We start from the raw sequence: 21,771 nt of genomic DNA, 5'->3' as shown, positions 1-21,771 counted from the left end.
GTGCCCTTCTTCACCAGAAGGAATAATGGCATCTTTGGTTGCTAATATCATAGCAACGTCCCGTGTAGTCTGACACTTGATTACGCCTTAGTGTATGGGTTACCATGGTAACATGGGGCCATCTGATTGGCTGTGACTTATCATGCTCACTCTGTAGCGTAATGACGTCACTATGTGCTGGTGCGATAGTATTGTTTGCAATGTGTATATAAGGTGGGTATTGATAAGTTATGTTAGGTGTTTCTTTGGGGACACGTTTTTTCTTGATTCTGTTGTAAAATTTGACAAAGGTGAGAGGACACACCGAAACGTTATGTCTTTCTACTAAGGATTTATAAATAAACTACTATATTTTTGCAAAAAGACCAGCGAGTGCCTTTTCTATAATGGGAGCCTCTGTGTGTATAAGGTGCACCCTGGCAGCTGTGACCGTAAGACTGTGCTTATTTTTCATTGGGGATTATTTATATATATAATCTATCTTGGCGTATTGTGCTTCGGTCTGCTTATGGATAACATGACCGTTAAGCACTAAACAACTGTCTACTCTATTCAAGTGGATTACAATGAGATTTTACTCCTATACCTCTAGTTTGGAGTGCTACTAGCGATTTGTTTTTTTGGAGATTTTTCTTGTCATTTAAAGGGCGAGCAAACACCTGATAATTCATTGTTTTGCAGTTCTTATTATTATTATGAGGTATTTGTAGAGCACCAACAGATTGTGCAGCACTTTAAATATAGGCGGTATACAAGATAACATTTATAGGGATCAAATGGGTAGAGGGCTCTGCTGAGAGTTGCACTGTTGTAGTCGGCTCTTATGAAGGTGAACTACAGACAGCTGGGCTCATAGGCTTACATGCTATGGGGTTCAAGGGGATAGAAATGGAGTTAGAAAAGGTTAGTGTAGGTTATATGCATCCATGAAAAGTAGAGTCTTTAGGGAGCACTTGAAGCTTACAAAACTACGTGAAAGTTCTTGTGGAGCGAGGCAGAGAGTTCCACAAGATGGGAGCCACTCTGGAGATGTCCTTTAAACAGGAACGTGATGAGGTAACAAGAGAGGAGGAGATCATGAGCAGAGCGAAGGGGACGGGAGGGAGAGTATCTGGAGACAAGGTCTGAGATATAGGGAGAGCAGTGCAGTTGAGGGCTTTGTATGTCGGAGTCATAATTTTGTGTTTATCTTATCCATTAAAACCAATAAGGGAAATATATGTAGCAGAGTTAACCTTGAGAAGTCAGCAGCGTGCAATTCAAGTTCACGAGAATTAGAAAACCCTAAGTTTTCAGAGTTAAATAAAATGAAAAGGGGCAAAATAAACCATGAACACATATCGCAAACTTGTTTCATTATGCATAACTAAACATTTGTATATAAATATCAAGGTGTTTATTGCCATATAAACTTAATTTGAAAGATTTGTCTCATATTGTCATATCATGGTGTGATCATCCAGTGAAATCTCTATTTATGTTTAAATCATTTTTATTGTTTTCAATGTAAAGAAAAAAGCATATAAGAACATACAGCGTCATTTCTAGCCGCCAATTACAAAACTTTGAAACAAAACAGAATATTACATTGGCTATAGATTTCAATGAACAGTACCTCTTAACAGGAGGTGTAGTGTAAGTGTTCTTGTCTCATCCATCTACTCACACTTATATATAACTTAGAATCAAATGAAATAATTTTTGAGGGTGAATAAAACTTCCAGTATTTGGGGGGGAAAAAAGGTGGGGGAAAAACATAGAAGGGGGAGAGAGAGATCTGAGAGGATAGTAAGTGTTTGCAGTACCTTTTGATCGTAAGGGCAGTAGATCAAGTCTATATAATTACTTGGATGTATCTATCTAGCGATTGGAGGCCTGAGAGCGAACTGTTGCCGGTAAGGGAGGGTGGTTGAAGCCATTTCTATAGTTCCAATAAAACCAAATTTCGTCATTCTGAGTTTTGGTATCTAGTGTCCATGCTGCTAAGTCGTACATGTTATATGTATGTTGGATTTTATTTTTAATTTCTTGCCATGTCGGTGTGCCTACTTTCCAGTATCTAGCTATGCAGGTTCTCACTACCGTACATAGTATTCTAATGAAAGTGTTTATTGGACCATTGAAGCTAGGAAGTCGCTCGTGGAGTAGTGCCTGTGTCTTGCTAATCTGAATCTGCTCGTCTAATAGGTAGCTAATTAGGTTGGATAGTGACTGCCATATGGCCTGAACCTCCGAGCAGTCCCAGAACATGTGATGGTATGTGCCCAGTTCTCCACACCCTCTGTAGCACAGTCTAGATGCTGTTTGTGTCATATGTGTTGTTCTAAGAGGCGTTAAGTACCATCTGAAAATCGTCTTCAGAGTGTTTTCTCTGAGGTCTGCGCTCAGCAATCCTTTAGTGGCTGTTTCAAAAGTCTTGAACCACTGCTCTGGCTCCAGTCTGATGTCTAGGTCTGCTTCCCATCTTTGCATGAGGGGTGATGTAGTTGGGGATTTTGACGTTTGTATATCTAGGTATATTCTAGAGATGGACTGTTTTGGTCTGTTTATAGAGTTACATATATGTTCTAGGGTAAGTTTCCCTCTAGTCTGAATTGATTGCCTATATGTGTGTATTGACGATGATAATTGGAGGTATAGGTACCAGTGCAAAGGGTCAGGATATATCTTATCTTTTAGTTGGGCATGGGTCATCACTTTATTCTGAATTAAGAAGTCTGCAACACGGTACAGACCCTTATTTTCCCATTTATTGATTGTTCTTTGCAAATCTTTGTGGAGGAGGTATCTGATGGGTCTCAGTGTTGAGGCCATAGGGCACATCCCTCCTTTGTGTGCTAGTTCTGACCATAGAATTTGGGTGGTCTCTATTGTGACTGATTGATGCTGCTTTGTCTCGTGTGTGCCAACTCTGTGGTCCCATAGTATGGTGTCTGACCCGCCCCCCCCCCCTCATGTCTGACTCTAACTGAATCCATAGAGCTTCCTCCTTGGCCCTAAGTATTAAGGTGTCCTGGGCTAGTCTAGCTGCCTTGTAGTATTCTATGAGATTGGGAATCCCCAAGCCGCCCAAGCTTCTGTGGCCTGTCATGGTTCTCTTTGTTATTCTAGCATGTTTTTTACCGCGGATAAATGACAGTACCTCTGTTTGAAGTTTCTCTAAGTCGGGATATGGAATGCGTATGGGCAGAGCCCTAAAGAGATAGAGCAGGCGGGGCAAGACGGTCATCTTTACTGCTGATATCTTCCCCATCCAGGAGAAGTTATGCTTCTTCCATGATTGTAGGTCTTTCCTAATGGATTTGTATAGAGGTATGTAGTTGGCTTTGTATAACTGCTGGGTGTGAGCCGTTATTCCCACCCCTAAGTATTTCAAGGGACCTTTAGATTCTTTTAAATCAAAGTTTATTTCGATTAGTTTCTTTGTGTGAGTGGGGATCTCTATTGGTAACATTTCACATTTATCCGAGTTAATACGATAGCCGGAGATTAACGAGAATTCTCCTAGCGTTTCATATAGGTTTGGAAGTGATAGCATAGGGCTGGTCAGGGTGAGCAGTATGTCGTCTGCAAAAAGGCTAATTTTGTAGTCTACGTTTCCCACTTTAACTCCTATTATGTCAGGGTTCGTCCTTATCTTGGCTGCCAAGGGCTCTATACACAGCGCAAATAACGGGGGGGACAGTGGGCATTCCTGTCTGGTCCCATTCAGAATAGGGAATGATTTAGAGCTATATCCGTTAGAGGATACAAGGGCCGATGGGTTGGTGTATATTGTTTTGATGGCGTCAAGGAAGGGGCCGTCAAAGTTCAATTGTGTCAGGGTTTTAATCATGTACCTCCAGTCTACCCTATCAAACACCTTCTCCGCGTCCAACGCGAGGAGCAGAGAAGGCGTTCGTGTTTCGCAGAGGTGATGGACCGTGTCTATAGTTCGTCTCACGTTGTCTGGGGCTTCCCTGTCTCTAATGAATCCTACTTGGTCTTTATGTATTAGTTTGGGTAAAATGTTTTCTAGCCTATTGGCCAAGATCTTGGTAAAGATTTTAATATCCTGATTGATCAGGGAGATGGGGCGATAGCTAGGGCACTTTTTTGGGTCTTTGCCCGGTTTGGGTATGACTATTATTTTTGCTTGTAGCAGCTCAGCTGGTACTGGGTGACCTTGCATAATATGATTACAAAATTTGGTCAGGTGGGGGACTAGTTCCCTTCTGAACAACTTGTAGTATTCCCCTGGGAAACAGTCTGGACCTGCTGCTTTTCCGGGTTTTAGTGCTTTTATCGCCAAGACAACCTCTAACGTTGTGATGGGTTCATTTAACGACTTTTTGTCCTCTGCTGTTAGTTTAACCAACGAAGGATTTTCTAAAAAGCTCTGTGTGAGAGCCTCTATCTTTGGGCTGTGTGTTACTTTGTGGCCGTCGTAAAGCTGTGCGTAAAAGTCTCCAAAGGTGTCAACTATTTCTTGGGGGTTTGTAGTGCTTGTACCATCTTGTCTTTCAATGAGTGGGATGTTAGCTGTTTTGTATTTTTCTCTAAGTTTATGGGCCAAGAATTTGTCTGGCTTGTTAGCGTATATAAAATACTGTGATTTTAGTTTCATTATAGCTCTGTTGGCTTGGGAGCTCAGCATCTTAGCTAGCGAGTCTCTTTTGTTTTGTAGATTACTCAGTGTAGTGGGGTTCCCCGTTAATCTATGTTGTCTTTCTAAATGCGCTATGTCTTCATGTGTTTGCAACCAATCTCGTCTCGTCTGTCTAGCGTGTATAGTCTTTTCTTTGATGAGAGTGCCTCTGAGTACGGATTTATGAGCGGCCCATACATATGTCGGGTTGTCAGTGGTGTCTGTGTTAATGTCCCAAAATTCCGTCAGGTGTTGCAGAGTGGAAGAGTGGATATGCAGGTTTTTATGTAAGATTGGGTCATACGTCCAGGACCTAGATCTATTTGGATCTACTAGTCCAGTCATCTTAAGTAGTACCACTGAGTGGTCCGACCACACACATGGGCAAATGCTGGAGGAGCTGAGTGTTGGTTGCATAATTTGACTGGTGAAGACATAATCAAGTCGGGAATATGTATTGTGAGCCGCCGAATAGAAGGTTGTGTCATTGGTGTTGCCATTTAAAATGTGCCAGGAATCTAGCAGCGAGTGTGTACTGAGTGAAGCCTTAATATGTCGCATTATGCTATCCCGCCTTGACTGTTTATTTGATGTCAGTCTTGGGTCTCTTGTGTCTTGTGGTGAGATGGGGATATTAAAGTCGCCCGCTAAAATTGTTCTGGTTTGTGACCACTGTGTTATAAGTTGCGATATTTTGGCAAAGAATATATGTTGTTGTTCATTGGGCGCGTAAACGTTACATAAAACAACGTCTACATTGTCTATCTGTCCCTTTAAGATTAAGTATCTACCTTCGGGATCCGCAGTAGCAGATTCATGTATGTAATTAACAGAGGAGTGAATAAGAATCGAGACTCCTCTCTTTTTCGACTTGGTAGTTGCGTGGAAGTGTGTGGGGAAGTTTTTGGTCCAGTAGTAGGGGAGTTGGGGTGTTACAAAATGTGTTTCTTGAAGAAACAGTAACTTGGCCTTTAGCATGGTGTATTGTTTAAAGGCTAATCTTCTCTTGGTGTCAGTGTTGAGGCCTCGTACATTATGCGTAGCTATAGTCAACTCACTATCCATTTGTGTGTTGTTTGTGTGTTGTCAGCTTACCTGGTCTCCGTGAGACCTTTCCAGGCTCCCCACCCTCCAGAGTTTCATACCATTCTGATGATAGCTCCAAAGCACCTCTCATGATGGCCCCCAATCGCACAGGCTTCTCCCATACGACATCTTGAAACACATGAAAAAAACAGTTACAACTATACAATTCAACATAACTCTGGGGCCTCACTGTAGGGGCCTCCAACCATCTCAACTGTAAGATAGAATGGGGGGGAAGGAAGAAAAAGAACAAGAAGAGGAGGAAAAAACATATTAGAGAATCACTTAAAGTGCAATAATAATACGACTTTGTTAACTGGGGGTGTCAGTTCAGCTACATCGAATTGAGCTTGGATGAATAAGAAAAAATAAAAGTCCCAAGGCAATAAGGGTAGGTGTTGTAAGTAAAGTCTCGCTCTGAGTCTTCAAATGTCCCTGTACTCTCAGAGATGAACTTTCGGAAGAGGGAAAGCCAGTCTTCCTGTAGGACTGTGGGTTCACAGGTATTGTTGATTTTGGAGAAAGTGTCTTTAAAGAGCTTGTGTTTCCTTGGCTGTCTCCGTGTTAACTTGCGATAGTTATTACAGAGCTCAACATGGAAGGGTTTAGTGACCCCGAGTATGTCCCAAAGAGGAGTTTTCAGGTTTTTTGTTTCTTCCTAGTCGAGTTAGACCATTGTGGTTTTGAGATCTGGTCCGCTGGTTTCATTAGCCGCTGTAGGGGGGCAGGGGTTGTGAGCTTTGGAATTTCCAGGCCTAGGATTTGGCAGACCTCAGGGATATCTGATGGTTCTTTGAGAGTAATTGTTCTGGAGTCTTTGTTAATGTACAGGGCAAAGGGGAAACCCCATTTGTATGCTATTTGATGTTTCCTTAATAGCTGTGTCAGCGGTCTGAGAGCCCCTCTGCGTTGAAGAGTTCTAACACTAAGATCCTGGTAGAACTGTATTACGTTCCCTTGGAATTTCAGTGTGGGTTTCTTGCGTGCTCCTTGTAGGATTCTCTCTTTGTCTTGGAAAAGCGCCATTTTGATAATTATATCTCTAGGGGGCATGCCCTCTTTGGGTTTTGGCTTGAGGGCTCTGTGGGCTCTTTCAATTCCCATTTCGAATTCTCCAGTTCCTTCTGTCACCTGATGAAACAGTTGCGCCACATAGGAGAGGAGGTCTTTATTAAGGATACTTTCTGGAACTCCTTTCAGCCTAATATTGTTCCTCCTACTCCTATTCTCTAGATCCTCGAGTTTTTCTTGGATCTCGGTTAATTCCTGATGGTGAGAGGCCACGGATTGGGTAACATTAGTGATATCTTCGACTAGAGTGTCAGTGTGTTCTTCTAGTGTGTCCATCCGCCCTCCAAGTTCGGCAATCTCTGATTTGATTTCAGATAAGCTGTTGGTCATTGCTGTATGCATGTTATCAATTTTATTCCAGAGCTTTTCGAAGTTGGCTGTTATGTCTTGTTTAGAGACCAGGCCCTTTAGATCTGCTTTGGTCACTGGGGTGGTCTCTTCATTTGTCTCAGCCTGTTCTATATCTGATGTGCCTTGATCCCCCTCTTCCATATCTTCCATTATGTTTGGTTTGGGGTTTATAGTTGTTTTAAAGTGAAATCTCTATTTAAAGGGACATGAAACCCATTTTTTTTTCTTTCCTAAGTTAGAAAGATCTTTTAAACAACTTTCTAATTTACTTCTATTATCTAATTTGCTTCATTCTCGTGATATCCTTTGCTGAAAAGCATATCTAGATAGGCTCAGTAGCTGCTGATTGGTGGCTGCACATAGATGTGTCGTGATTGGCTAACCATGTGCATTGCTATTTCATCAACAAAGGATATCTAGAGAATGAAGCAAATTAGATAATAGAAGTAAATTGGAATGTTGTTTAAAATTGTATTCTCTATCTGAATCATGAAAGAAAAATTTGGGGTTTAGTGTCCCTTTAATTATAAATTAAAGTTGAGGACTGTCAGCAGCTGCCATATTTACATGTATAAAGATTGCTGAGGGGATTGTCCGTGTTACATATATCACTGCTGACAAGATGTTTGTTCTCATCTTGAAGAAAAATGAATGACATTTCTCTGCATAAGCTACAGATGTATCTTGAGTGGTTTATTTATGCCTTGATACAAAGCAAGTTACCAAGAGAGCTGTGAATATATTTGTAAACCTTGAAATATACTGGAACGTTACTATATTCTTGATGGCTTTAGGTGAATGTTAAAAGCAAGTGTTCTGTTTGATGTTAGTGAGGGGCTAATAATATTTTAGCCTTCTGGACAGCTTGTTCTTTTGCCTTATTTGAAGCAATTACATTTTCAGTGTTGCTTTGAGAGTTTGATAATTAGATGTTCCTGTGCACAGGGGTTTGGCTCTTGGCAGCTTTCTAACTTGGTCAGGTTGTTTGCCCAGGATATTCTGAAACTCACAATTTGACTTTGTGTCTCTCCTCTCGCAGCTAATAATAATAGTTCCTGGCCTGACATTTACTTAAGTTTGCTGCACAGGTCTTTGAAAACTCCAGAATCTGCCTGCACAAACTGGCCTGCCTAATTCCCAGCTTCATTGTGCACCTACTGTAATAGACTCGTGACCTGTTACTGCCGGTAGCAAGTTTTGACAGGCTGCAAACGTCCCACACAAAGTTGCTTTATTTCATCTTTTTAACTCTCATGTTACTAGATGTACGAACAGCAGTATTTAATCGTACTTGGTTACATTTTTCATAAATGTCTGCCTGAGTGTTCGAAACATGGTAGTCTATATGTTTGTGAACTAATACATAGAATTATTGTATAGGAAATTAGCAAATCTAAGCAAGTATCCTTGCTTGCCTTTCCCTAGAAGTACTCTGTATATATTATTACCAATGTATCAGGGAACTCTGGGTAAGATATATGTAAATTATATATACAATGTCTCATGCTTTTTTCTTCCAAGTACTGTTTTAAACACAGCAATCCCCTTTATGGGGTGGATGCAGCAACAAAACACTTCTGCGCTCTCTCATCAGCAGAAAGTAGGTTTATATTTGCTGCTTGGGGAAGCTTATTTCCAGAGTAAAAGCAATACTCATTTGAGTTATGGTAGTGTCAGAATTGTGGGCTCTTTCTTGGGAGCCTCCTTATCTAGTGTTCCACTAGGATAAGGCGGTTTTAAAGACAAAATTGGATTTTCTATCTAAGGTAGTGTCCGTAGAAATTATTAATCAGGAGATAGTTGTTCATTCCTTGTGTCCTAACCCTAGTTCCTCAAAGGAGAGTTTATACACAGCTTTGATGTTGTTAGGGCACTGAAATTTAATCTTCTGGTGACTCGAGAGTTTTGTCATTCCTCCAGCTTGTTTGTTCTGTTCTGTGGTAAACGTAAGGGCCAAAAGGCTATGGCTATGTCCTTATCTTTCTGGTTAAAGAGCTTTATTCAGTGAGATTTGGAGGCGGGACAAGAACAGCCTATCAGGATTACTTCTCATTCCAGTCATTCTGTTCTGCAGCCCAGATCGTGATGTTATCGGTGGGCAGAGCTTGGCAGACATTTCTAAGTGACCAGAAACAATAGTCATTTTAAAATAACTTTTTTACTGCTGCAGGAGAATATTTGCAGCTTAATCTAAAGTAAGATTTTAAAATGACTAAGCTGTAGACTATCCCTTTAAATATTTATTCTGCATACTGTTTGAATTTTCTGTTACACTGTGATGATTTTTGCTTATACTGACCACCAGTGGTGAATACATAGCATGACTTCTGTCACAGGCAGCATTCAGCCTCCTTGCTGTGAGAGTTTCACATTTCAGGCTTTGGAAAGGATTCTTGCTATTTCCAGTAATGTGTTTATTCTTAGGGCTTTTGATTTGCCTCTATGTTTTGCTGCATCACAATTTTTAATTTCTAATGATGACTTTTCAAACATTTTGTTAGTGATTTTTTTTTTTCTGCAGCCATTGTGGATTTTGGTATGTTTCTCACCGCATAATCTGATTTGTCGTTATGTGGTGGTGGTTAGAACTTCTCCACTTTTGACTCCAAGAATATAGTCCTCTCAATCTGTCCTAATCCTCAATTTGTTGTGGTTAGAGCTGTATCTGAATCATAAAAGAAAATGTTGGGATTCAGGTCCATTTAAAGTTCCCCTTCTTCCTTTTATTTATCAAATAGGTCCTCTCCTATATGTCAACTGAAGCAGTGAAGATTTTTTTTTCTTTTAAATATATTTTTTGAAAGGTATAAATACAAATCAATAACTTAAAACATACATTGTTTGTTCCATTGGTTACATGAGTATGTTTAATTTTAATAAACATTATGATTGAGAATGAAAAAAATGAAAGTAATAACTCAATACAACCTATTTTCATCAAGAAGAAAATATAAGAGAGCAAAGAAATATTGCTCTTTCAATGAGTACAGCTGTATTAACCGCTCATTTAAAGGGACATGAAGCACACATTTTTAATTTCATGATTTAGAAAAAGCATACAATTTTTAAATAACTAATCAATTTACTTATTATCTAATTTGCTTCATTCTCTTGATAAAATTTGTTGAAAAGCATATCTAAATAAATAGCTGCTGATTGGTGGCTGCATAGATGCCATTGTGTGTTTGGCTCACCTATGTGTATTTCTATTTTCTTAACAAAGGCTATCTGAAAAATAAAGCAAATTAAATAATCAAAATAAATTGGAATGTTTAAAATTGTATTCGCTATCTGAATCTTGAAAGAAAAATATTGGGTTTCATGTCCCTTTAACCCCTTGAGTGCTGACGATGGCTCTGAGCCATCGCAAATTGTCTCACTCAGGTGCTAACGAAGGCTCAGAGCCATTGCTAGCACTCTCCCACCTTGAGGGAGATTTGGAGACTTCCACCCGCTCCTACCCCAGCGATCATGCCTGTATAGTGACGGGATGACGTCACTGCGCGACTATTTAAAATGTACAATGTTAAGTATAGGGAAAGGGGGCATGCTGATTAGAAGCCTGTATCTCAGGCATCTAAGCAGCTACAAACCCCCAAGACCCACCGTTGGAAAAATAATTGCCTAACCTTTCCAACGGTATAAGTCTTGGATCTGTAAAAAAAAAAAAAAAAAAACATAAAAAAAAATTAAAAAAATTGAGCTTAGCACCCAGGGTAAAAGAATAGAACTGTGCCAATAATAGAAGGGCATAAAATCGTGTTTAACAATATGCCGATAATAAATATTTTCTAGGGATAACACAAAATCTACCTCCTGTATTCAGTGAGAGTAAGATGGAGTGTTTTTTCCAAGGTATTAACCTTTTGGCACAATTAATAAGGCAATTAAAGAGATGTTTGTGATAGGTACAACTTCTAAATGGGGACTGATTCAGTAATATAAGAAGAGGGTCTAGTAGAATATCTACACCTAGTGTTAGTGATACATAGTGAGATTGTGTTCCAATATGGTTTGAGTAAAGGGCAAAACCACCATATGAGTGAAAGTGTGCCAACTTTTCCACACTGTCTCCAGCATTTAGCAGTCGCTGATGGAAACATTATACATTTTTTGTGGAGAAAGGTACCACCTAGACAATATCTTGTAATTAATTTCTATTATAGAAGCTGATATAGATGATTTTTTGGTATTAGGGAAGACCCTCTTTCAGAGGGTGTCATCCAATGTAATATCAATTTCCTTTTCCAATTTTGCTTTATATGTAGGTTTACCATTAGGCTTGGGCCCACAGAGCAGTTTGCAAACAATAGATAGATGTCTTGTACCGATATTGGAAGAAATACACAGGGATTCAAAGTGAGTCGGGTCAGTCCTTGTATGTATTAAAGGAAATAAAATGTTGAATCTGAAAATATGTCAGCCACCTATGGAAAGCAGGGTCAATCTCTAGGGCTGTTTCCATTTGCGATTTGATAAGACCCTTATTAAGTATTAAATAAACTAGAATATGTGAAGGTTTATTCCTTATAATAGGTATATTCAAAGGTTTTTAGAAAATGTAAAAAGCATTGTTCAACTGGGATGTAAGTGTGGAAAAAGTATTCTTAAAGGGCCATGATACCCACATTTTTTCTTTCATGATTTAGAAAGAGAATGCATTTTTAAACATCTTTCTAATTTACTTCTATTATCTAATTTGTTTTATTCTCTTGATATTCTTTGCTTAAAAGCATAGCTAGATATGCTCAGTAGCTGCTGATTGGTTGCTGCACATAGAAGTCTCATGTGATTGGCTCACCCATGTGCATTGCTTTTTCTTCAAATAAGGATATCTCAAAAATGAAGCAAAATAAATAATAGAAGTAAATTGTAATGTTGTGTAAATTTGTATGTTCTATCTGAATCATGAAAGAAAGATTTTGGGTTTAGTGGCCCTTTAAGTATTCTTGGTCTGTGATTAGCCCAAATGAACTGTTATAGGGATACTAAACCCAAATTTTTCTTTCATGATTCAGATTGAGCATGCAATTGTAAGCAACTTTCTAATTTATTCCTATTGTCATTTTTTTTTTTTTGTTCCCTTGCTATCTTTATTTGAAAAAGCAATAATCTAAGCTTAGGAGCCGGCCCATTTTTGGTTCAGACCCTTGCGCTTGCTGATTGATGGCTACATTTAGCTACCAATCAGCATGCGCTACCCAGGTGCTGAAACAAAGATGGGCCAGCTCGTAAGCTTACAATCATTGCTTTTCAAATAAAGATACCAAGAAAACGAAGAAAATTGATTATAGGAGAAAATTAGAAAGTTGCTTAAAATTGCATGCCCTATCTGAATCATTAAATACAAATTTGGATTTTGTATCGCTTTAAACATTGTTGGGAAGTCAAGGTGAAGAAGATTTTTATGTTTTATGTTAGAGAAATGTGTACTGTGTAGGGGTTTATCCATCTACTCCAAAAAGGCATGGGGTTGTATACCCCATTAGTGTTTGAATATTAGCTCTCCATTTTGATCATGAAAAACTTTTAGCTAGTTATGTTAATTCTTAATCATACCTACAAATACATGTAGCAAATATTTTCCTTCCTAAGATAGGGAGAGTCCACGTATTCATTCCTTACTGTTGGGAAATACAACACCTGGCCACCAGGTGGAGTCAGACACCCCAGCCAAAGACTTAAATATCCCTCCCACTTCCTCATTACCCCAGTCATTCTTTTCTTTTCGTCACGTTAGGAGGTGGCAGAGAAGTGTCAGAAGATTCGGAGAGTCCTGAAAAAGGGTATCTGCCCTTTCGAGATAGGACTGGAGTTTTAAGTAGTCATGTCAACCTCTCAGTGAGAGTATTGATGAATGTTAGAGTCTAGAGATGCAGGGAAAGTTTTTCTGCGAACCCATCCAGACTACTGCTAACAGCTCCTAAGCAATCAGTGTTGACGAGTTTCACTGCCTGCTTTCTCTCACTCAAATCCATGTCAGGAGTGCTGCTATAAGACTGTCACACTTGAGAGGCTGTGTTCTGTTCCACAGCATGGATCCTGGGGGTAAGATTGTTTCAATTTTTACACATAAAATGCTATGACAGGGTCACAGTGAGGCTTCTTTATACCTTGATAGGATCCAGGGGTAATTTCCTCTGAAGGGGGTTTATTGAACAGTTGGGGTTAATCAGTTTATTAATTATTTACATGCTGCTTTGTGTGATTTTTTTTTCCTGGGCTGATAGACTGTGTGTTTTTGGCTGTAACAAACAGGTTTCACTTTTAAGTTTCACTTTTGTTTTTGAAAGTGTTGCACAGCTCCTATTACTTGCTGTACTTGTAATAACAGGGTAAGTACTGTCTTGCATTCCATGTGACCGGGTGTGGTCTATGTTGTTTTCCTCCATTCCGGCTGAGATTTGAACCTGAGGAGAGTGTTTCCTCTCTTAATTGTCTGGGTCTAGGAGGTGGTGAGTGCCCCAGCCATTGGGAGTATAAAGGTACAGTTTTCAATAATAGAAAGCGTTTTTATTTGTGTCCTCCTGTGGGTATAACCTGAGCTATGGAGGACTCTGACATGTTAGAAGGTACTTCTTCTGTACTAAATCATACCTGTTTATATTGTGAGGAGGCCGTGGTTCTCCTGCCCTCTCAATTATGTTCCACATGCCTTAACACCGTTATAAAGTCTAAGAAGGGACACAAGCCTGCTAAGGCTTTTAGTTCCTCTGAGCCATTTACCTCTCAGGACTCGGCGTCCCATGAGATTACTACCCTTGCTACATTATCCACTCCACATGCTGTTCCCCCGTAGCACATCTAATCCTCCATCCGGAGGGGGCCTTCTTCATGCGGACTTTGCAGCGCAGTTACAAACGGCGGTGTCTGTGGCCCTCAGTGCATTACCTCACCCTAACAAACGCAAGAGAAAGGTTAAACATAGTTCTCCTGACCCGGAGTCATCTAAATATTTATTGTATTTAACTATTATGTCCCAGTTATCTGATGAGTTAACCTCTGTAGCTTCAGAGGGTGAACTTTCTGAGTCGGAGTTCATAGTGTTTAAGCTTCCTGCTGCAGAATCCTTTAGATTCAAAATTGAGCACTTGCGTTTTTTTATTAAAGGAGGTTCTTTCTACATTAGAGGTTCCAGATGCCGCGTTGCCTGACACGATCTCCCTATGTTTAGAGTGACCATTAGAAAGCATCACACGCCCTAATACATTGGCGCCAAAGATAATTGGGTAATGAACACTTCCCATTTAATATATAAAGACTACCAGTACACACCATATTTAGTCTTGATAAAGGCCGAAACGCGTTGACAGTATGTGGTAAGCATATTTCTGAATATTTTAACTGTTCATAGCAGTATTGCACTATTATTTTCTTTGTATTCTTACTTTTAGCTCTCAATAGCACACAATACCTAGAAGGAGGGCTTTGGATAACTCCAGACCTACCATAGTTAAGATTTACCAAGCGCACAGCCTCCTTAGAACTATTTTTCGCTGGTTTTCACTACAATTTGTTGGTACATTTTCAACGTTTTTTCCACTACAATTTTTGGTACATTTTTAACATTTTTGGATTGCAGATCCCGTTTTTTTCACATTTTATCACCACTAAAGGATTTTTATTTCACCTATTCTTTCACCGAGGATTCACTTTCCCCATTCCACAAGGATAGACTTTCAATTCACATATGTTTTATTTAGGCATAACATCCTTTTTATTTGTTTTTATTGGTCTTTATTTGCATCTATTGTGATTTGTATGAGCTCATAGGTCACATGGATCCATGTTATGTTAATTTGATTATGTATGTTTAAGATTGTAATACTTGTGTAACTACTTTTTTAGACTTGCTTAAATATATATTTAAATTTAGAAAGAATAAATGCGGTTTCTCCCAATTACATCCTCTTCTCTCTCTCTCTCTTGTGTGTGTGTGTGTTTGTGTGTATGTGTGTATATATATATATATATATATATATATATATATAAATATATATATATATATATATATATATGTATAAATATATATATATATATATATATATAGATGTGTGTATATATATATATATATATATATATATATATATATAGAGAGAGAGAGAGATATAGATATATAATTTTATCGTGGGCATTTATATTATTATTTTAGATTTTTAATGTTGCACACCTTGGCCTTATATTAGGCGCTCCTTGTATTATCCTTTTTATGTATTCTCTCTGAGGGTGTGCTAGGTGCCCCTCTCTCAAGGTGCTATAGGTATTTAATGAACTAAGCGCTGGGGTTATACAATATTTGTGTTTATATTATCCACTCCACATGCAGTTCCCTGCAGCACATCTAATCCGCCAAGGGGCAGATTCCTTGTCCCGAATCTGTTTACCAGACCAGAAAAGTGGGATGCCTTTCAAGGGTGCATTCAGGATCTTTCCTTCTTAGGAGTTGTTGTCCCGGTGACTATCGAAGAAAGAGTTTTGGGGTTTTATTCAAATCTTTTCGTGGTCCCAAAGGAGGAGAGAACTTTCCGCCCAATTCTGGACCTAAAGTGCTTAAACAAATTTCTCAGTGTCCCTTCCTTCAAGATGGAGATAAGGAAATTCAGGAAAACCAGTTTATGACCACTATAGATCTGAAGGACCCTTACCTTCATGTTCCTATCCACAGGGAATACTTTCAGTTCTTGAGGTTTGCATTCCTGGACCAGCACTTCCAGTTCATCGTCCTTCCGTTTGGCCTAGCTGCTGCTCCAAGAATCTTTAAAAAAGTTCTGGGGGCTCTACTAGTCGTTGCCAGAACTCAGGGTATTGCAGTAGCCCCATACTTAGTCGATATTCTTGTGCAAACACCATCCTTTTGTCTTGTGGAAGAATTTTCCGAGTCCCTTCTCATTCTTCTTCGATCACATGGATGGAAGATAAACTTGGAAAAAAATTCTCTTATCAAAAGTACCAGGGTGGAATTCCTGGGTACTATAATAGACTCCATATCTATGAGGATATTTTTAACAGACCAGAGATGTTGCAAGTTTACTTCGGCATGTCTTTCCCTCTGGACCTCCCTGATTCCCTCTGTGGCTTAGTGTATGGAGGTGATTGGTCTCATGGTTTCCTGCAACAACATCATTCCTTTTGCCATGTTCCGTCTCAGACCTTTACAACTGTGCATGCTGAGGCAGTGGAATGGAGATCATTCAGATCTGTCTCGACAGATTGTATTAGACAGCCTGTCGAGACAATCACTCTCTTGGTGGCTCTGTCCAGATCATCTGTCCCGAGGGGCATGCTTCTTATGACCATCCTGAGAGATTGTAACTACGGACGCAAGCCTATCCTGATGGGGAGCTGTTTGGGGTGCCAAGAAAGGCACATGGGTTGTGGACTAAGGAGGAGTCCTCCCGATCAATATTTTGGAACTACGGGCAATCTTCAAAGCCTTGAAGGCTTGGCCACTTCTGGGTCCGTCCCAGTTTATCAGATTCCAATCAGACAATATAACCTCGGTGGCTTACATCAACCATCAGGGGGTAACGATAAGTTCCTTGACGATGAAGGAAGTATCTAAGATTCTGGAGTGGGCGGAGGCCTACAGCTGTTCACTGTTAGCGATCCACATTCCGGGTGTGGTCAGCTGGGAGGTTGATTTTCTCAGCAGGCAATCCTTCCATCCAGGGGAATGGCCTCTCCATCCCAAGGTGTTTGCAGAGATATGCAGCAAGTGGGGATGCCGGAGATAGATCTCATGGCGTCCCTGCTCAATACCAAGCTACCCAGGTACGGGTCGAGGGATCCCCAAGCGATCTAATAGATGCACTAGCAGTGCCCTGAAGGTTCAAACTCCTATATCTTTTTCCTTCATTACCGCTTCTTTCGAGTGGTGGCCCGCATCAAGCAGGAACGGGTATCAGTAATCCTGATTGCTCCATCGTGGCAGCGAAGGATGTGGTTCACGGATCTAGTGGGGATGTCCTCATCTTCTCCGTGGAAGTTTCCTTGTCGCAGAGACCTGCTGATACAAGGTCCATTTGTTCATCATAATCTAGATTCTCTGAAGCTGACTGCGTGGAGATTGAACACTTAGTCTTAGCCAGGAGAGGTTTCTCTGAGAGTGTCATTGATATTCTTATTCAAGCTCGTAAAACAGTTACTCAGCATATCTACCACAAGGTGTGGAGGACCTATTTATTCTGGTGTGAAGAGCGTGGGTTTTTACTGGCACAGAGTTAAGGTTGCCAGGATCTTATCTTTTCTCCAGGATGGACTGGAGAAGGGCTTTTCTGCTAGTTCTCTGAGGGGACAGATTTCAGTCCTATCGGTTTAATTGCACAAGAGACTGACTGAGCTTCCAGACATGCAGTCCTTTGTTAAGGCTCTGATTAGGATCAGACCTGTGTTTTAGATCTGAAAAAAATCTTGTTCTTCGGGTTTTGCAACAGGTTCGGTTTGAGCCTCTGTATTCCATTGACTTTAAATTTTAATCTTCGAAGGTTCTCTTTTTATTGGCTATTACCTCTCCGTGCAGAGTTTCTGAGATCTCTGCTTTGCAATGTGTGAGACTCCTTATCTGAAATTTCATGCAGATAAGGCAGTTTTACCTACTTAATTAGGTTTTCTTCATGAGATTGTGGTTCCTTCCTTGTGTTCTAATCCTTCTTCATTGAAGGAACGCTTACTTCACAATTTGGATGTGGTTCGCGCCTTGAAGTTCTATCTTCAGGCTACTAAGGAATTTAGACAATCTTCCTCTTTATTTGTTGTCTATTAGGGGAAGCGTAAGGGGCAAAAGGCTACTTCGACTTCCCTATCTTTTTGGTAATGTAGTAATGAGGAAGTGGGAGGGATATTTAAGCCTTTGGCTGGAGTGTCTTTGCCTCCTCCTGGTGGCCAGGTGTTGTATTTCCCAACATTAAAGGGACACTGTACCCAAAAAAATTCTTTCGTGATTCAGATTGAGCATGAAATTTTAAGCAACTTTCTAATTTACTCCTATTATCAAATTTTCTTCATTATCTTGGTATCTTTATTTGAAATGCAAGAATGTAAGTTTAGATGCCGGCCCATTTTTGTTGAACAACCTGGGTTGTCCTTGCTGATTGGTGGATAAATTCATCCACCAATAAAAGAGTGCTGTCCAGAGTACTGAAACCAAAAAAAAGCTTAGATGCCTTCTTTTTCAAATAATGATAGCAAGAGAACGAAGAAAAATTGATAATAGGAGTAAATTAGAAAGTAGCTTAAAATTGCATGCTCTTTCTGAATTACAAAAGAAAACATTTGGGTTCAGTGTCCCTTTAAGGAATGAAGCTGTGGACTCTCCCTATACGGAAGGAACGGAATTTATCTGGTAAGCATAAATTTAGTTTTTTTGTGTCTTTAATTTTTATAACTTGTTTAAGAAATGTTTTGTTTTACAAGACTTTCATATCTAATAGCCGAAAGGAAAAATTGCAAACCTGGTAGTTCTGTCTGAATCAAAGTGAGTTGATTCAAATGCTAATCTCATTTTTCATAAATTTTACTCACCCCCCCCCCCCCACACACACACACACCTTTTATGAAGTGGCATATACTATATATCTGTTACAACCTATTCATACCATTGATGCATCCACTGAAACATTCTCACTTTATCTCCATTTTTTAACATTAAAGGGACATTAAACCCATTTTTTTTTCTTTCATGGTTCAGATAGAGCATGCAATTTTAAACAAGTTTCTAATTTATTTCTATTATCTAATTCTTTTTGTGTCCTTTGTTGAAAAGCATACCTAGCTGGGCTCAGTATTTCAAAATAAAGCAAATTTGATAATAGAAGTAAATTGGAAAGCTGTTTTAAATTGCATGCTCTATTTAAATCATGAAAGAAAAGTTTAGGTTTTCATGTCCCTTTAACATGTTTAATAAGAAAAATATAATATTAATGTCAGATATTCTTTGGTCTATATTATGCTGATGTCCCAGATGTTAGTATCAGATTCCCAAGTATATATCAACTCAAACCGTAGCAGGGATTGACAATAAACATTGTGTAGACTTGTGTGTTCTTTAAAGTCATTAAACACCTTGTGATTGGGCTATTAATTATGTGTAGTGTAAAAAAGAACTTTGTAATATAATTTCATGATTTATTTTGTCCCTATAAGTGTACTCTGAAAACTGTGAGCTTTCAAATTCCTGTAGACTCAGTCATTGGATGCAGACTTTAGTGGCTTATTTATAGCTGACCCTAATTGACTTTAGCAGAGAAGGAAACCTAGGTTACAACATAACAGCGCCCATTTCTATATAGGCACAAAAACGATATGCCTATTTCAATCTCTTCTTAATATTCTAAGGCTAATTTGGCTTTAAATATATCACTCTAGCATTTTATAGTGTTTAATGTCCTTTTTACTAGAACAATAAAAATCCTAAGAGATTCCTGTGTATGTGTGTTTTTAATTTATTTTTCTTTTTTTAAATGAAGATACTGTAATAAATAAGATTAATTTATAATAGATTTGATGATTAAAGGGACAGTCAACACCAGAATTTGTGTTTTTAAAGATAGATAATCCCTTAATTACCCATTCCCCAGTTTTGCATAACCAACAGTTATAATAATACACGTTTTACCTCTGTGCTTATCTTATATCTAAGCCTGTGCAGACTGCCCCCTTATTTCAGTTCTTTTGACAGACTTGCATTTTAGCCAATCAGTGCTCACTCCTCGGTAAATTCACGTGCATGAGATCAATGTTATCTATATGAATCACATTAACTAATGCCATCTAGTGGTAAAAAAAACTGTCAAAATGCATTTAAATTAGAGGCGGCCTTCAAGGTCTAAGAAATTAGCATATGAACCTCCTATATTTAGCTTTCAACTAAGAATACCAAGAGAACAAAGCGAAATTGGTGATAAAAGTAAATTGGAAAGTTGTTTAAAATGACATGCTCTATCTGAATTATTAGGTTTTTTTTTGGACTTGACTGTCCCTTTAACATAGCTATGTTCTGTTCCTCTCCTTGTCTTGCAGCTTAAGATGTCTGAATGCTTCAAGCAATAATCTGGAAATGCTCCCATCAGCATCTCTGTCTGAAGAGACTGAGAGTGTGTTACAGGAGCTGTATCTGACCAACAATAACCTTACGGACAAATGTGTGCCCTTATTAACAGGGCATCCTCACCTCAAGATTTTGCACATGGCCTACAACCACCTACAGACCTTTCCAGCAAGGTATTTTACAAACTATCACTCACGGTTTAGTTTCAAGACTTTTACCAAGTAAACGTATTGATACAGATGTATTTGCCGTCTCGGTGCTGGCTAAGCTTTGGCAAATCAGAAAAAGAGATAACTAGGTCACCTGATATACAAAAAAAAAGGTTTTGCACTCTGTTATCCATAAGGGCATTTACAAGATATATTGTGATGTTGCAAAATTTGTTTTACACTTCCAGGCCCATGTATTTGCATTGTTATGTTTTTTTTTTTGTTGTTTTTGTTTTTTTGTTTTTTTTCCAAACTGCAATTTTTCCTTTTTCAGGTTCCAGTTTCCTGGAAATGATAGAGGCTGACTTTTGCATTGCTAGCTTCCAGCAATCCAGAGTCTCTGCACTTAATCTGCTGCAGCAGCCTCTGTGCTATGTTTAGCAGTGTTTCTTTACTGACTGGCTCTCTAGTGTCCTGTGTCTCTAGGGGAATAGTTACATAAGAGCATGAACTACACTCCTGTATGCAAAATAGGTGTTTTTAAGTTGGTGTCACTGCTAATCTTATAAAGGTGTCTAATAATGCTCAATATAGTAAAGTATTGGCTTTAAAGGGTCATCAGTGCATTTGAATTTTAAAAATAAGCTTTTCGGCAATTTACTTGAAGTAGCAAAAGGCGTCTAATAAGATATCACTATTTTTAGTGAGAGCTTTTGCTGTACACTTGCATGTGAATCATATTTAGATATGCTCCATGCACCAGTATTTTAAATAGGGTGCCTTGTTTTTCATTGGTGATGACTTTATTTCTTCTACTAGATACGACGAGTCCACGGATTCATCCTTACTTGTGGGATATTATCCTCCTGCTAACAGGAAGTGGCAAAGAGCACCACAGCAGAGCTGTATATATATCTCCTCCCTTCTCTCCACCCCAGTCATTCTCTTTGCCTATACTAAGTAATAGGAAGAGGTAAAGTGAAAGAGGTGTTAAAATGATAATTTCTCTTGTAAGGTGTATCCAGTCCACGGATCATCCATTACTTGTGGGATATTCTCATTCCCAACAGGAAGTTGCAAGAGGACACCCACAGCAGAGCTGTTATATAGCTCCTCCCCTAACTGCCATATCCAGTCATTCTCTTGCAACTCTCAACATGCATGGAGGTAGTAAGAGAGAGTGGTGAAAAATAGTTAGTTTTTTTATCTTCAATCAAAAGTTTGTTATTTTAAATAGTACCGGAGTTGTACTATTTTATCCCAGGCAGTAAATAGAAGAAGAATCTGCCTGAGTTTTTCTATGATCTTAGCAGGTTGTAACTAAGATCCATTGCTGTTCTCACACATGACTGAAGAGAGAGTTAACTTCAGCGGGAGAATGGCGTGCAGTTTACTCTGCTATGAGGTATGTGCAGTTACAATTTTTTCTAGAATTGGAAATG

At 39.1% G+C, this 21,771-nt stretch overlaps 1 protein-coding gene across 1 annotated transcript in view; it reads left to right on the top strand.

Annotated features, from left to right (window-relative positions):
- Positions 1-21,771, top strand: part of PHLPP1 (PH domain and leucine rich repeat protein phosphatase 1) — a 533,157-nt gene that overhangs the window by 426,012 nt on the left and 85,374 nt on the right. Inside the window, exon 15 of the mRNA XM_053714638.1 lies at positions 20,153-20,353. Coding sequence (XP_053570613.1) covers positions 20,153-20,353 — 201 coding nt within the window. The remainder of the gene's footprint in view (positions 1-20,152; positions 20,354-21,771) is intronic.

Source organism: Bombina bombina, chromosome 5 (genome assembly GCF_027579735.1).
Source record: "Bombina bombina isolate aBomBom1 chromosome 5, aBomBom1.pri, whole genome shotgun sequence".
NCBI lineage: Eukaryota > Metazoa > Chordata > Amphibia > Anura > Bombinatoridae > Bombina > Bombina bombina.
The sequence above is the reverse complement of the archived record's forward strand: the minus strand, read 5'-3'. Positions and strand labels throughout refer to the sequence as shown.